General features: G+C 42.8%; 1 protein-coding gene across 5 annotated transcripts in view; it reads left to right on the top strand.

The window, feature by feature from the left end:
• The window catches only part of MFN1 (mitofusin 1), a 54,712-nt gene extending 37,630 nt beyond the window's left edge, over window positions 1-17,082 (top strand). For 3 of the 5 annotated variants that reach the window (XM_032783686.2, XM_032783703.2, XM_032783694.2), the window contains 7 exons: window positions 3,941-4,045; window positions 7,520-7,622; window positions 8,679-8,908; window positions 9,962-10,117; window positions 11,277-11,473; window positions 14,743-14,877; window positions 16,733-17,082. In XM_032783686.2, coding sequence (XP_032639577.1) covers window positions 3,941-4,045; window positions 7,520-7,622; window positions 8,679-8,908; window positions 9,962-10,117; window positions 11,277-11,473; window positions 14,743-14,877; window positions 16,733-16,802 — 996 coding nt within the window. In that variant the 3' untranslated portion in view covers window positions 16,803-17,082. Of the gene's footprint in view, window positions 1-3,940; window positions 4,046-7,519; window positions 7,623-8,678; window positions 8,909-9,961; window positions 10,177-11,276; window positions 11,474-13,012; window positions 13,125-14,742; window positions 14,878-16,732 lie in introns of all 5 variants that reach the window. The other 2 variants (XR_012656351.1, XR_012656352.1) reach the window with 2 other exon arrangements.
• The last annotated feature ends 223 nt before the right edge of the window (window positions 17,083-17,305 follow it).

The following is a 17,305-nucleotide window of genomic DNA, read 5'->3' as shown; positions in this document are numbered from 1 at the left end:
CCACCTCCTCTTTGGGGGTCTCTTCTTATGAGCTCCTACCAAGATAAGAAATAGACTTCCTTCTTCGTCTCGGGCTTATATAGCTTGTCCCTGCTCAGCACAAAGGGGGAAGGATTTCTACTCGAGGTATTTCCTTGTACCAAAGAAAAATGGAGATATGAGACTGATTTTTTTTTTTTTTTTTTTCCAATCTAAGGCTCCTAAGCAAATTTATAAAGTCTCAAATTCAGAATGGTGACTCTGGCAATGATAATTCCTTCATTAAACTCGGGATTAGTTTTCAGCCCTTAGCCTCCAAGATGGACATTTCCATATTGCGATACATGCATCTCACAGAATATACTTACATTTCCTGATAGACCAATATTACTTCCAATATCGGATGCTTCCTTTTGGACTATCCTCAACTTCAAGTGTATTCTCAAAAGTTCTAGTGGTGTTGGCTGCTTACCTTCATCAGGAGGCCGTTGTAGTATTCCCAGACCTCAATGATTAGCTATTCAGGAGTTGATTTTAGAGGAAGTGCTGTCAGCTGTCCAGAAGGTCCTGTCTTTGTTTCTACAGTTAGGACTCCAGCTCCCCTGTTGAAGTCCTGTCTGATCCCCACAGAGAAAATACATTTCATCTGGGAATCCTTGGATTTGCTGACTGCAAGGGCCTATGTTCCCATGGAGAGATTTATAACTCTATCAAACCTCATCAGAACAATTCAAATGAGCCCTCAAACCTCAGTGAAGAGAACTGTCTTCAGCTCCTGAGTCATGTGGTGGCTTGCATTTCATCACAGATCATGCAAGTTTACACCTTCGCTGCTTTGAGGTGTGTAGGCTCAGGACAGTCTACTGACCAAGCAGATACAGCTTAGAGAGACAAATTTCTGTTCCCCGCCAGGTGAAAGATTCCTTGGGCTGATGGAAAGAGCACTACAGCTTTGGCACCGGCATTCCATTTCTTCAGATGACACCAATGATCACAGTAACGGCAGATGGATCACTGAGATGCAGGGCACATCTTGATGTTCATACAATCCAGGGCAGATGATCACCTCAAGAGGCTAGTCTCCACATCAGTCTATTAGAACGAAGGGAGTCAGGAATGATTATCTTCATTTTCTGCCTCTCTTTGGAAGGAAGTCTATCACAATGTAGCCTGCATGTTTCATATCAACTGGCAAGGCAGAGCCAGATCGCTCTGTGTGTGTGTGTGTGTGTGTGTGTGTGCGCGCGCCCATAAAGTTACAGAATTGGTGCAGAGTCCATCGCATTCCCATTTCAGCAGTGTACCTTCATGGCGCGCAAAACACTGTGGGCAGTGTCTTCAACAGGCACTGTTCTCAGAATTATGAATGGGAATTGGACCTACGAATGCTAGATGACGTATTTCAAATGTGAGGACATCCAGAAGTGGACCTGTTTGCCACCACCGCGCAAACAACCTATTTTCTGTTTTGTGCAAGAAGGAATTTAGGCCTCCATCCTTGGGGGATGCATTCCTCTTGTCTTGGATCAAGGGTCTGTATTACATGTTTACTTAAATGCCTCAGACCAGTGAGACAGAGCCAGGATTATCCTAATAGTCCGAACATGGCTGGGACAGGCATTGTACCCTTACCTGTTTTGATCATCTTGTCCAGTAATCAGTGTTCTGTACACCCCTCATCTTCTCTTGCAAGATGCTGGCCAAGTGTTTTATCCTAACCTGAAGGTTCTCTGCCTCAGGGCATGGGTCCTTGATAGTTCACAGGGATAGTCTTATCTTTCTGTAAAGATATAGCAGGTGTTACTAAACAGCAGGAAAGAATCTGCCTGTAGTACTTACCTTCAGAAGTGCAAAAGATTTAGCTATTGATGAGAGAACCAACGATGTGCACCTGAATCTTCGTCATTTTTGCTTATCCTGGATTTACCTGTTCAATCTGTTGTATCAGGTTGCTCGATCGAGGTTCATTTGGCTGCAATTACAGTCTCTTTCTTTCTCTAGTGGAAGGATTCTCAGCATTTTCTCACATTAGAACAGAAGGTTCATTAAAGGACTGTGGAAACTTTTCCCTCCAAGTAAAGGCCCCCACTTCAGTTCAAGATCTTAATCTAGTTCTCAGAGGTCTCACAAGACCCCCATTTGAACTAATGGTGACCTGTTCCTTTCTGAACCAGTCTATGAAGATGGCCTTTTTTAATAGCCATTATATTGGCTTGAAAAGGTGAAGAAATTGGGGCCTTGATGGTGGATCCTCCTTTTACAGTATTCTTCAAAAACAAGGTTTCCCCTGTGTCCACACTGTAAATTAAATAATAGGTATATTTCCTTTATTTATACTTATCTCCTAGAGCTGGAAGGGCCCTTGAAAGGTCATCGAGTCAAGCCCCCTGCCTTCACTAGCAGGACCAAGTACTTATTTTGCCCCAGATCTCTAAGTGGCCCCCTTAAAGATTGAACTTACAACCCTGGGTTTAGCAGGCCAATGTTCAAACCACTGAGCTATCCCTTCTCCCTACGTAAGGTATCATTTGAGTTTGATCTGAACCAGTCCTATCCATTTAACTTTTCCCCTCATCCCACCCTCCAACCACATTACTCAGGACACATAACCTTAGACATCAGACGAACATTGGCCTTCTCTCTAGATAGGACCAAACCATTTTGGAAGCCTCTTAGACTATTTATCTCTATTGTGAACAGATCTAAGAGATCCACTGTTCCTATCCAGAGCTATTGTGGTGGATTTCAGAGTGTCTTCTCACTTGCTACGATGCTGCCAACGCCCAACTTCCTGCTAGGGTATTGGCCCACTGTACAAGGTCACAATCAGTGTTGCTGGTCCTAATTAAGGATGTTTCAGTAATTGAGATCTGCACAGCTACCACATTGTCTTCAATACATACTTTCTCCAAACACTGTCTTGGTCTAGCCCTCTAGATCTGATGCAGCAGTTAGCAGTGCAGTTCTGTCTTTAGTTCAGGACTCTGTTCCAAAGCGCCCTCCTCCTCGGGATACTGCTCCAAAGTCCCCTGAAATGGAGCACCAATAGAGACACTACTTGGAGGAGGAGGAAAGGTTACTCATCCTGTGAAGTAACTGCGTTCTTCAAAGTGTATCTCTTTCTCCTCTGCTTTGGAGTTTCCTCTGTGGGACTTTGCGGTAGAGAAGGAACTGAGGGTGGTTCACCTGTGCAGCCCTATGTAGCCTCAGCAAGTCTAAGCCCTGCCTCTGCTGCTGTGCTGCTTGTGCTGGTCTGGCTACACTTCTACATTTATACACACTAGCTGGAAGAGTGCTAGCATGAGTACATGGCTGTGATTTCCCCCTGCCTACATACATAGCTTTTAGCATAGACATAACTGTAATTCTTTGAGATGTGTTGTCCACATGTATTCCACAACCCGCCATCCTTCTCTGCTACTGTGGAATCCTACATCAACCGGATTCTGCTTCAGTAAAGGAATTGAAGATAGGTTTCACTTGATTCACCCTTTGTCTTCAGCTGTCAGGTGCCAGAAGGCAATGTCCCAATTGGCAACTACTATTTAAATAGATTCTGATCTCCCATGAATGGGGTGAATGTGCACCAGAAGTGGAATACATGTGGATAATGCACCTCAAAAGACGGCAGTTACTGCAGGAGGATAAGTAGCCATTCTTAAATTACTCCTGGAATGTTCTTTAATGGAGATGTCTGGAAAAATAAGTCAGAGGCGGCGGATGGTGACCCCCTTTATCTGTCAGAACTGGCTAATTCATGAGGTGCTCTTTACATTGGAGGGGGATTTTAACAACAGACTGCTAACTGTTCACATTTTTGATTAATCATCAGAATGAGCAAAATGTTTTTAGCCGAAATATCTAGTATTGCACTTAGCATTTTAATAAATTTCCTCCTTTGCACTCTGTTTTGTTTTAATTGAAAACGTCTATTGCCATGTCTACATTTTAACATTTTCAGGTTTCTTCTGCGATGACTGATGAGATTTGTCGACTCTCTGTTTTGGTTGATGAATTTTATTCTGATTTTCACCCTTCTTCACAAGTATTGAAGCTGTATAAAAGTGTAAGTAGTACCTGAGTGGTTTGATGAAAATAATTTGTCATTCACCTTGGCTCCTAGTTCTATCTTTTAGTATGTTCGTTTTAATAATTCATGCACTGTATACTCTTGGGGGAATTCTGTGCCACTGCACAATGTAGAATTTGCACAGAATTAATGTTCTGTGGAGAATTTCATCCCCCCCACCCCCCCGAATTGGTGCTGCAGAGCTACTGGCTGCCACTGGGGGCTGCTGGACCCAACAGAGCCCAGTTCACAAATACAGGACACTGCCCAGGGATGGGGAGGAGGGGAAGCTGAAGAGTTCTGGGCAGCTGCAGTTCCCAGCTGATCCTGAAGGAAGGACGCAGTGTACAGAAAACTCCATAAAGCCCAGGACCCAGCATCAGGCTGTTTTTCTCTTTCCCTCCCTGGGCTCTGAGGGGGAGACGATCCTGCGGAACTGATGGCTGCCATTAGGGGCTGCTGGACCCAGCTCTTCAGCTTGCAAATTTTGCGTTGTGCAGTGGTGCAGAATTCCCCGAGGAGTATATAGTACATGAATTATTAAAAGTAACAGTAAAAGCTATGAACTAGGAGCAGGTGTCTGGGCTGGGGAGGGGGGCACCCCCCAGAGCCCAGCCATGGGGAGGTAGGGAGTACAGATGTCTAGGCTGGGGTGGTGCCCTGTGGCTGGGCTTTGGGAGGATAGCGGGCATTGCTGTCTTGAAGGGGGAGGAGTGCGTAAGGGTGTGTATGTCTGTGCTAGGAGTTTGTGTGTCCTTGCTGGGCTCGGGGGACTAGGGGGTGCAGGTATCTGGGCCAGGGTGCCCCATAGCTGGGCTCTGGGAGGGAGTGTGTGTCTGAGATGGGAGTGGCAGTTTTTCCCCAGTATGTGCCCAGTTGGCACATGTGACACACCCAGACTGAGGTGCCCAACAAAAGCATAACAGAGAAACAGGAAGTGGGTTGTCGCAAAGTTTTCTTTAACTCTCTGCTGCGGGGCGGGGGGGGGAATTTTTGTTGTCTGTATTGTTACAGACATACTTGCTGATAGGTATTTTGAAATACATTACCAAAATAATTGAAACTGGTGTGATTATATTATTGTTTTGAAAAATAAGATATAGAATTTTACAGAATTTTTAATTTTTTGGTGCAGAATTCCCCAAAGAGTAACTGTATATTGCGTTGTGTAGGTAGTGTTCTTTCTTAGCAGATTTATTATCCAATGTATCTATGTATTTCTGTTATTAAATTAGATTGCAATAACTAAACATGATGGGGAGAAAGTTGCAAAAGATTTTTGGAATTGTTTTCATTTTGGAGTTTGTTGAGGGGGAGAGGGAATTCAAGTTTTTTAATGGAAAATTATATCGGAATGGTCACTAAAATTTTTAGTTTTTTATATTTACTGGGTTTTTGTAGATGAAACATTTTGCTAAACACTTTGAGAATACTTTTGATATAAATTTCAATTTAAAAAAGTCAAATTCACTTGACAAAATATTTGAGTCAACAATTTGTGGAAATTTTCACTTTCAAAATTTTCATTTTTTTGTTGCTGTTAAAGTTGGTAGAAATTAAATCAACTTTTAAAAGGAGCGTACATTCCAAGATAGTCTTGTGAGCCTGGTACTCATAGGCCTTGATCATGCTCCCATTAAAGTGCATGTAAAAATTTCCATTGACTTTAATGGTGCAGAATCAGTCTCCTCTTGAGCAAGTAATCTACAGTTCTAGGATTGAATGAGTATTCTACCTACCATCACTGCTCCTGAAGCATTTATATTTTGACTTCCACCAATATTGTTGAGATTGGTTTCTCTTTGTTCAGGCCAGTGAGGTGGTTGCCATCAGACCAAGACAGTTCTGACTTTCCAAAGTAATATAGTGACATTATGCCAGGGGTAAACTTTTTGGCTCAATGGCCACATCTGGGTAAGGAAATTGTATGGCGGGTCACGAATGCTCATGGAATTTAACAATTCAGAGAGATTCAAATAAACTTTATTAAATAAAGATACATTTTAGTGGAAATAAACATAAAACCTTACTTACTGTTATAAAAATACCGTCATAACAACGTATTACAATAATTAAACCAAACTTACCCCCTTTCCACACCCTCTTTGATTAATGTAAACAGTGCAGCTGGTCACCCTTAACAATGGAAAATTAACACTACTAAAACATCAGAGTCACCTAAGACAACAAGTAGCAGGAATGTTGACTTGCATGTTCCAGGCTCTGATGGCATGTGACGCGCATTTGGGCTGTGCATCTGGAGTAACATGCCTGCCCTCACGCCCATCACGCAGGTCCTGAACATGCAGGAGTGCTGGGCAAAGCAGGACAACCCTGTGACCCAGCTCCCTGGCTGGAGTGGGGTAATGAAGCTCGAGAGCTGGATTAAAAGGTTTGATGGGCTAGATGAGGCCTGTGGGCCGTAGTTTCCCCACTCCTGCATTATTCTTTCTGAAAGAGTTGTACTGAAAACTGAGATACATTTTTCAGTTACTTTTTAATGATTGCAATGTTACAGATATCAGCCTTTTTTAAAATTCTAGTTATCGTATATACTCACTCATAAACCGGTTCATTTATAAGCCACCCCCCCAAGATGGATAAGTAAAAATGGACATTTTTTATGACCATGCATAAGCGGACCCTATAATTCAGGTGTCAGCAAACTTTGGCTCACGGGCCATCAGGATAAGCCGCTGGTGAGCCAAGACAGTTTGTTTACGTCGAGTATCCTCAGGCACAGAGGTAAACCGAAGTAAACAAAGTGTCCTAGCCTGCCAGCGGCTTACCCTGATGGGCCAGGACAGCAACTAGTGGGGAAATTGGGGTGGGGGGGAGGAGAAGCTGGGGATCAGGGGAGTAACCCCTGTGACCACTCCCACATAACCCACCCCTAGCCCAGGACCCGCACACTCTCCCCGTCCCATCCCTTCCCACCTTAGCTGGGGTGGGCCAGGTGAGGATGTCTCTGGAAGACCAGGTGGCGCAGCCGCAGCCTGCTCCGGTGGGCCAGGCCAGGTGGAGCGGCTGCAGTCTGGCAGCCCCAGAGCTGCAGCTGCTTCAGAGGCCGGGGGGAGAGCCATGTGGCCAGAAGCAGAGAGACTGGCCCTGCCTCTTCCCTTCTGGATCCGCTGGCTGTGCTGCCTCTCCTTGCTCCCTCTGTTGGGGGAGGAGGGGCTGTGTCCCATCTCTCCTTCTGTCTATACCCGTTCGTAAACTGACCCCCTTCTCTGGTGCTTCCCTTTTTTACTAAAAAAATTCAGCTTATGAACAAGTATATACGGTAGTTTGATCATGCACTCAAAATATAAATTCTCATGATATTCTCCAAGTTCTCCTCCTCCCCACCATGGATAACAATATGTTCAAAGATTATAGGGATTTCTTGCATTCAGTATGTTTCAAAATTGTTCTAAGATAGCTGGCTTGTTGATATTAACTTATGTACATGCTTTCTTCATGAAACATTAGGAGCTCAACAAGCACATAGAAGATGGTTTGGGAAAGAACCTGGCTGACCGTTGCTCCGCTGAAGTCAATCAGTCAATGCATCAGTCACAGCAGGAAATGATTGGTAATATTTCTACAGAGTAATGTTACTTTCACACAAATATGAGTCTGACCATGGGCAGTCTCCAGCTTAACCCCAAAAGGACTTTGTCTGCTTAGAGTTGTTGTTTGTATTGGGGCAGCATCAAGGAGTCCCAATCATAGATCACAGGCTCATATGCTAAGCACTGCACACATGAATAATGGAGAAACAGTTCCTCTCCTAACAATGTTTAATCAAAGTGATACACAGAGTTAGCGGTAGAACTGAGATTAGAACACAGGACTTCCCCACTGACTCTAGACCTGCTACTTTCTTCCCTTTCTGTGTCTTTTTAACCTCGGTATGGCTAGCTTAGGGAAGGGAACTGAGTAAAATAACTTGAATTAACAGTGGGAATGTTAAAATGTAGGCAATACCTGATTGTCCAATATTTCTTCAGTGTAAGCCTTATCCTAGTTCACTTAGTGCAAACTAGGATTCTATCCTGAAGCTCATGTTTTGGTGCGGTCGCCTGTTTCTGTACTCCCTTTTGTTAAATGCCTGTCCAACCACCCAGTCTGAACTGATTCCTGCTAATGAAACAGTCAGGTCTTGAGGAAATATATGGAGGCTTTAGTGACCTATTCCAGAGATCTTGAGAAGTCACCTCTTCCTTATTTCTACCGAAGGCTACTGGGATTGGCCAAGTTATCCTTTGCCCATCCTGGGCTTCAGGATTCTAGCTAGAGATTTTTCTTATTGGTTCAGTTAATCTCTGACCATTTTTTCCCTTTTTGTCACCACTGCCTTTATGGATGGCTTTTTCTTTTTCCATTTTGTTTCTCTGGAATGATCAATAGTTGATCCTAATGGGACAAACAATGTTTAAACTGTGCCGTGCAAGGGTTGAGCACTCTCTCTTAATTATAATGGAAGTTGCTAAGTAGACAAACTGGTGGTTAGGCCTCAGTTAATACTGTTGCTTAGGTGTTTGTATCTGGCTTTTTTAATTTCAGAATTAGTGCATCATATGACCATCCCAAGATGGAGTACAATTTTGCATAATAATTACATTTTGCTAATCTGTTTTGTTTTTAGAAAATCTGACGCCATTATTACCTTCTGGTGTTCAGAATCAGCTTCAGTTGCTAATTCCATGCAGGAAGTTTGACCTCAGTTACGATTTGAACTGTCACAGTCTGTGTTCAGATTTTCAAGAGGATATCACGTTCCGCTTTTCCCTGGGGTGGACCACTCTTGTAAACCGCTTCCTAGGCCCAAAGAACGCTCATAGAATGCTACTCAGGCTGGCAGATCCACCCTCACAGGTGAGTGCTTCCCAGGTCTGTCAGAATGGATTGGGTTGATATCTGATGTTTTCTATACATTATTTTACATGTGTGTTAATAACTTGGTGTGTTGTCTGCTCACCATGTTCCCTTTGTCTGAAACTTGTTTTGATGACGGTTGTTGTTATTACTGGGTTATATTCATGGATGAAATGGAGCCAGAACATCTTTCTAGTACTTCCTCCAGCTACTGTGTATTCTTGGGGACTCTGATTTTTGTTTTACCTCTGTATCTAACCTTGTGGTCACCTCTTCATTTACAGTTTTTGTATAATTAAAGTGGAGGCACTTCCGTCAACTTTATGGACTGTCTGGCTAGTTGCGGCAATGGAGTTTTTAAATGTCAACACTAACAAGTGGAAAGAAACTATGGTTTCCTGCTGTTGTGATAAATGTAGCGATAGCCACTAGGGCTCCAGATGTTATCCCTCCCTGCTCCCCTTATAAAGCTTGAGGTGCTGTTCAGATCTGAGATTTTGGTTCAAACCATTATGAAATTTGGATCTAGGGTCCACTTAGGACTTTGCCTTAGCCTCAAAGTAAAAAAAAAAAAATCATGAGTGGATGGGTCCATTTGTAGGGGAGTGAAGGGTTGAAAGAACTGCCAAGAGAGCACAGGGCTGCTAGAATAGTGGAGAGTGGATAGGAGTTGATGAGGCATAGTGGGAATCGAACAGAACTAACTACAGTCCATTGTAGAAGCTTTAGTTATATTTCAGGAATTTGGGGCAGCTCTTTGCTTCTTGACCCACCCCTGTCTGGGTTGATGAGGAGATCTTCAAGAAAGGCCCATCTCTTGTTAGGATACTAATCAGTTTGCTGAACAACTAATACTCCATTACTGCTGTTCAGGGTTAAACAAATGAAGAGCATTTTTGAATCTCCGACGATCTTATCCACTTAAAAAAAAAAAAAAAAAAGTTCAATTTTTAACCCTGTTTATGGGAGAGCAAAATAAATAATAAAACCAAACAGTTTGTTCTAGAGTTCCATAATGCTTCTCACTCCGTTTCCCTTATTCTGCTCTTCTAGATCCCTCGTCCTTTAGCTTCCACCCCCTCTGCCACCTGTCTTCCTGCCGTAACTCCAGAGAACATATCACAGGAGGAACTCATGGTTTCTTTGGTAACGAGTTTAGCTTCACTAACATCGCGGACATCTATGAGCATCATCATCGTTGGAGGAGTGGCAAGTAGCATTAGCAACCACCTCTATAAATGGAAAGCATGGCAGAGACTATTCCAAATGTACTCTTTTTACTGTTCGGGATGCCATCCCTGCTGCATAGAATTGATGCTTGCTTGTTAGAATCAGTCTAATCAGCAATGGGCCTAGTCCTCAGATGGCATGAATCAACATAGCTCCATTCAACTCATGACTTAAATAGAACTATGTCTCTTGAAGTTAGTCTTACTAAACAGATACTAAACAATAGGTGCACTTTCCTTTCATGCGCTTGATAAGCCCCTTGCAATCACAGGTGAAATCTAAAAATTAGTTTTTAGCATAGTAAAGAATTGTTTGCTAATCACTTTAGCCGGGGTTTCTTTGTAAATGGCTACAGAATAGTTAATTTAAAATACTTAAACTGAGTGATCAGTTTATTAAATTTCTTTTGTCTCCATTGTGGGTTTTTTTACATTTATCATCATAAGCAAAGGCTCCAGGAATCAGTCATGCTGTATTCTAACCTATATGACTGTGCACCATGGTTCCAGTCCTGCAACCCTTACTTATGTGAGTAAGGGATGCAAGATCTGTGGCATCAGAACCACTTTGCAAACTAGTTGGGGTATCTAGGATAAATACTTTTTGTCTAATGCAGCAAAATCTTTACATCTTCATGGCTAAATAGCACTGCAGCAAAGGGTATAAGATGTATAAAATGCTCGTAGTAAGTATGTAATAAGAAAACTCTGAGTAGGGTCATGTTGGAGCCTATATTTATTCTGTACAAATATGCTCAGTTTCTAAATTATAAAATGATTTGATTTTTTTGTCAGGCTGAATTTGGAATTGGTGAGAGTTTTGCTTTCTGCCTCTTACTTTATCATTAGCAATAAAGATTCTGTAATCTGAATCTAGCTAACAGTTCTGCAGCTGATGCACAAGGCAGAAGAGGCTCTAGTTCCTTATGTAGCTATGTTGCTGTGCAGTGCTACTTAGATGAAAAACATATTTTGTTAATCCAGTTATACAGAAAGGTACAAAGAGAGCAAAAACCTTAAACAGGAAGTTGACACTTTTCTATCATCTTCTAATTATGACCATGCTCTGATAAAGTACATTACATAGAGCTACTGTCACATAACTCAGCTCAGGTCATGAAAAGATGCTTCTTTTTCAGGTTTGGAGAACTGTAGGCTGGAAACTCATCTGTCTTTCCCTAAGCATGTATGGAGTATTGTATCTCTATGAGAGACTAACCTGGACAACTAAAGCAAAAGAGAGAGCCTTTAAACAGCAGTTTGTAAACTATGCTACTGAAAAATTGCAGATGATTGTCAGTTTTACTAGTGCAAATTGCAGCCATCAAGTGCAACAGTAAGTATGATACTTACCATTGTAGTCACTAATGCAGGAAATACATTTCAGTGGATAATCTATGTGGGTGTATTTATCAACGAAAGTTACAACAGAGAATTGAAAAGATGGCTAAGTAAGAAGGTTTAAAGGTCAACTTGAAATCTATTCAATTTCAAAAAATGAGCTAAAGTTGGGTCAATTACTATTGTAGCAAAGAATCCCCCTTTCATATTTTTTACGGTTTTACAGTCCTATTTTGCACTTCACTGTTACTGTAAAGACCTCACACAGCCCGATTACCTTTCTTACTGAACGAGGGAGAGAAAATGACTATACACAAAGTAGAGGGAAAAAATATCCTTTCAGTTATAGTAGCCTTAGGTGGTGGCTGAACAAGGGAGAAGGGGAACTTCTGAGTAGTGTGGCTTTTAAGTTGATTGAGCCCCTTTAACAAAATCCTTATTTTTAATGAAGGAATTTTATGGGTATTGTTTCACAGAAAAAGCATCACTTTTCTGGAGCTGTAGTTTTGTTAACCTTGGTTTGCGCATTCTCACTTTCTTTACTCGACTTTAAACTAGTCCAGTTCACGTTTATGAGCAGTCGCCAGCAAGCTTCCTTAGTGCCTAAGCACTTACATTATGCAATTTTCATTAGCACTTGGCAGCAAAAAAATATTCGTGCTGTTGCCGAGAGATGAAAATAATGCCCTTCTTTTCCCATCATTCAGAGACTTTTTGACTTGTGCTATAAAAAGCACTTATGGAAAAAGGATGGTGGGACAGATGCATGCCTAGCGTAATTCCATTTAAATTGGCTGAAGTCGATTAAGTTATGCCAGGGATGAACTTGGCCTGTAACATTTAAGTCTTTTGTCTTGCATTTTTAAATGCCCTCTTAAATGGTTTGTTTTCTTTTGGATAAATGGGGGATTTACACAATAACAAAAGAGACAACTTGTATAGGTATTACAGCATAATTGTTTGAAATCATACAGTTAGTTTGTGCCTGATGATAACTTTGCTTACCCTGGCAAAACAGCAGAATGTGAAATTCTTAGCCCTAACTTGCATCCATCTGAGGATCTAGAATGATTTTCAGTCTCGATAGGCAGTTTCTTTTCCAAGCAGCTTACTATATAAATATGAAAGTAAGGCTCTGTTCTAATGGGCAGCCATAGTCACATCTTTTTCACTAACACTGAATCACTTAAGACTCATGATAATGGCTTGGCTTTTAGAACCTTAACCAGTTTTACTATATTCAGTGTTCTGAAAGGACTGCTTCCCTCACTCCTCAAGTGACCATACATCTCCATTCTATTGGGACAATCCTGGAGGTTTTGTAAGATGCCCTGTTGTCCCAGGAACATCTTCTAAGCCAGTTTGAATTGTCCTGGTTTTTCATTTAATCTATCAAAATGTTTGTTCGGTATTGTTGTTCCAAGCAGAACTGGTTCTGTATTTACTAGGGACGGTCAGGGTACATCCAGACTACCCGCCGGATTGGCGGGCAGCAATCGATCTATCGAGGATTGATATATTGCGTCTCATCTAGACATGATATATCGATCCCTGAACACGCTTCCATCGACTTCGGAACTCCACCAGGGTGAGCGGCGGTAGCAGAGTCGACGGGGGAGCTGCGGCCGTCGATCGCACACCGTGAGGTAAGTCGAAATAAGATACGTCAACTTCAGCTACGCTATTCCCGTAGCTGAAGTTGCATATCTTACATCGACACCCCACCCCCGTGTAGACCAGGCCTCAGTTAGCGGAAGTAGCGTTCAATGTGGTGAACACAGTTTGAAGCGATGAGAAAAGTCAAATAAATGTAGACCCTATCAAAGCTGCTGTTTTGCTCAATTTGAATGTTGGTGACACAATAAATTCATTCAGATGCTAAGGGCTAGATTGAGAAAGCTACTTAGGCCTAAGTGCTTAAGTCCAACAGCTTTGTACATGCGTAGTGGTGGGAACCGTGCCTAAAGGCTTAATGCTGCTAACTAGTTGCTCACAGCCCTCACTCATAGCAAAGTCCCTGTGGTTTTCTCAGACAAGGTATTTTCCCACCTGTTGTCCGGATCCAGGAAGTGTGCTCAGAGTACGCCTATCAGATCATGCCTCTCACATAATGGACAGCTGGTGGATGTCCCCAGAATACCCAGTAGTCTGGCAGCCAAGGCACTCACTTGGGATGTGGGAGATCCAAGTTTGAATCCCTCCTCTACCTGATTTGGAGGTGGGAGAGTCAGGTTCAAGTGAAAACCCTAACCACCAAGCTATCAAGTCACTCCCTTTATCTCTTGTCCAATGGCTATTTAATTATTTATACAAAATGGAACATCTCCAGCAGGAGAGATCAAGAGACACCCATTCCAGAATAATCAATAACCTGAGAACAGAGACACTTGAGGAGTGAGGGAAGCAGTCCTATCAGAACACAGCCTATAGTTAAACTGGTTAAGGTTCTAAAAGACAAGTGATCAGGGCACTCACCTGGCAGGTAAGAGACCTAAATACCAGGGATTTTAATCTGGGTTTCCACATCCCAGGTGAGTGCTCTAACCACTGGGATATCGGATATAGAGCCCCCCTCTTTCTGCCCTCCTGCCCCCACCTCCAGTGCTGATTTGACCTAGATACCCAACTCCAGGAGAGGCTTCACAGCTGAGAATCCCAAGCATAGATACGCACCTCCCTTCAGCCTGTCAGGCATCCAAATTCCCTTGTGAATCTAGGCCTAAGCCCAAACCCAGTCTACTGCATTTCATTCTTACCTCATTTAGGTGGCTCCCTACTCAGTAACTTGATTCTGAGAATCCCTTTCTTAGGCATCTAACTCTTCTCATGCATTGTTTGGGAAGCCTGGGCACCTAACTTGGAGCCTTGAATTCCACTAAGCAGCAGGACACGTAGGAGTCAGGCATTGCAACACCTACATCCCTTTGTGAATCTACCCCCAAGTTAATAGCAAAAATCCTCTACTCTGAGAACAGTCTCCAGCTTTGGAGTCAGAAGCTGGCAGTAAGAACATCAGCATGTATTTAAAACAAGGTCTATTTTGTATTATTTTTTCATTACCCTAAAAATGCCACCACCACAGTGTCCCTGTTCTATTGATTTTTCAAGAGTCCCTTTGCTCATTCTTCCTTGTGCTGTCTGTCTTTATGCAATTGTCCATAGCAGTTGGTGGCTGTTCTTATTGGATTGTTCTACTTATGAACTCTGAAGTGTAGAGTAACACAAAGTATGGTAAACTGTGATTACAAACTTGTTTTCCTTTAGAGAAATGGCCACTACATTTGCTAGACTGTGTCAGCAAGTCGACATTACTCAGAAAAACCTGGAAGAAGAAATTGCTAGGCTGTCCAAAGAAATAGATCAGTTAGAGAAAATACAGAGCAACTCAAAGCATCTAAGGTAATGATCCTTTTGTATTGACTCAGCCAGTTGCTTGAGAGAGAAATCTTGAACTAGCCAGCTGGAGAGAAACTGAAATCCTGGCTCCACTGAAGTCAATGGGAGTTTTGCCATTGACTTCAGTGGGACCAAGATTTCACCCCCATGTCTGTAGTCCTGGCGATTCTGTATCATAAATGTGTGTTTGCTGCTGCTTTCAGCTGTTAATGATCATTCTGATATGTGCCTTGAAACTGTGGTGCAGGGTGAAGCATGGTAATATATATATCTTGTCTCGTACACAGTGGCACTGAACGCCAGCCCCCCTTACAGCTGTCTGCCCCCAAACTGGAGCCAAAGCAGGGCTGTGTCTCTGGGGCAGCCCAGACAGGGGGAAGGGGGCTGAGGCTGGGGCCTCAGCTAGGAACTGGGGTAGGGGCGCAGATCCCTCTGTATCCCTAGTTCCTGCACCTATGCTTGTACACCAGTAGCAGCGGTTGTGTTTTTAAAGTTATGTTAGCCAGTGTTTTCTCTGGGGGATGTGGGGAATGTCTAAAAAATATCACCCTTCCTCATGTTGATCTTCTCCCTCTGTGCCTGATTCCTTTTCTCTGCCCAGTAAAATGGATTTCTCAAGAATACTTTATCAAGCTCCAACAATACATGTCAGTTCCCTGCCTAAGCAGCCTTTTTTCCCTTGGAGAAGGGGGCATGAGTTCCTAAGCTGGTCTTCGGTACAAAGCTCTCTCCATAGGAATACTTTTAGCTGGGAGTAGGGTAAATTCAGCTCCTGTATTTCCTCCCACCTCTTCTCGCTCATCCAAGCAGGACCCCTTTCTCTTTTGGACCCCAACCCCTTCCAGCAGGGTGACAGTGCACCTGTTGTCTCCTCACCTAGCGGCCAATGGGGCAACACTCGGCTTTGTGTCTGTTTTCTCTCCACCCTTGGCTTGCCATTGTGTGCTGCACACTGCCCTCAGGCTGAGTCCCTTGCTCTGCTAGGGCCATTTTCTAAAAATGTCAGTTAAAAGGGGTTTATCTCAACCAGCATTAGCTACAGGAGCCCTAGTGTAAACAATGTGTATCCCTACGTGGGCTTCTCTAATTGAATGGCATTGGAAGCATTGCCAGCAGTCCATCTATCCCAGGGCTCCCAGCAGAGATGCTGAAGGGCAGTAGCAATGGTGAAATGTTCTTAGATAAGATTTGCTAATGTAGACAGGAACTGGGAGAGGCAGAGCTACAAGGAATGGTGGGTTTTTTCTTGTTCCCAGGAACAAGAAATCTACGGTCCTTTCTAGCACAGTGATTCCTCAGGCCGTTGTGAAATGCTTAGGAACTAGCCCCTTGCTAAGGTGTTACATACTCAGATTAGCCAGCATCCTGAGGTTTAAAGATATGCCTGCACTGCAAAAAAACCCACAACACTGCAGCAAGTCTCAGAGCCTCAGTCAGCTGATGCAGGATCATGGGGCTCATGCTAGAGTTTGAGCTCTGAGACTTCTCCCTCCTCGCTGGGCTCCAGCCTGAGGGGAAACTACACTGCTACCCCCTAGTGCGAGCCCAAGTCAGTTGATCTGGGCTCTTGAGATTTGTGTTTGCCTGTGGTTTGGTTTGGTTTGGTTTGGTTTTGCTTGAATTGTAGATGCACTCTGAATCTCAGAACCTGACTGGGCAGAGCACAGGAGCACTTGTTACAGTGCTCTTCTGCGTCAGGTGGTCTAAGTAAGATTTCTCATGTCCTGCATTTCATTGCTGAAATGTAAAGAGGCTGAAGACTCTTGTGAGAGTTTTGGATGCATGCAAATAAGCCTGGGGTATTGGGTGTTTCGGTGCTACGTGTGGATCAATCACTTTTCTCTTGTTTGTTTTACAGAAACAAAGCCCTTCACCTTGAAAATGAGCTGGATGTTTTTACAAAGCATTTTCTTCAGCAGAATAAGTAGACCAATCTCTTCATTGCTGGCTTCCTTGGGTTAACTGCCTGTAGGACAAAATTATAGAATGAGACATTGCTCCCCTGTGGAGTCACATGAAATGATTTATATTTTTAAAATTACCTTGATTATACTTGTCATACTGTAACATCCAGTTCAGTTTTGCAATGAACTGTATCTAAAAGCTGTGGTAAGGAGAAATTTTGCAAGAGCAAAATGATAATTTATATTTACTGACAAATATTGAATTTATTCTTCTGGAGACTTAAAATAAAAAAAACAAACCCTGTATTCTGTTTTAGTATTCACCAGTGGCAAATCCCACCTTCCTGGGATCTGGGAGTTATGTGAGGAGAGAATCCATTATTTCTTCTCTCCCTCACATCGGTATCAGTGTCTCTCAGTTCTCTAGAAATAGCTGGTGGTACTAGATGCTGCTTTTTCATATTTGTTTTATGAATGAAAATATTAGGTGAACTGCTCTAGCAGCCTAAAAGTGCTTCTTTAGATTA

Source organism: Chelonoidis abingdonii, chromosome 8, assembly GCF_003597395.2.
Source record: "Chelonoidis abingdonii isolate Lonesome George chromosome 8, CheloAbing_2.0, whole genome shotgun sequence".
Lineage (NCBI taxonomy): Eukaryota > Metazoa > Chordata > Testudines > Testudinidae > Chelonoidis > Chelonoidis abingdonii.
Note: the sequence above shows the minus strand (reverse complement) of the source record. Positions and strands in the feature narration are given on the sequence as shown.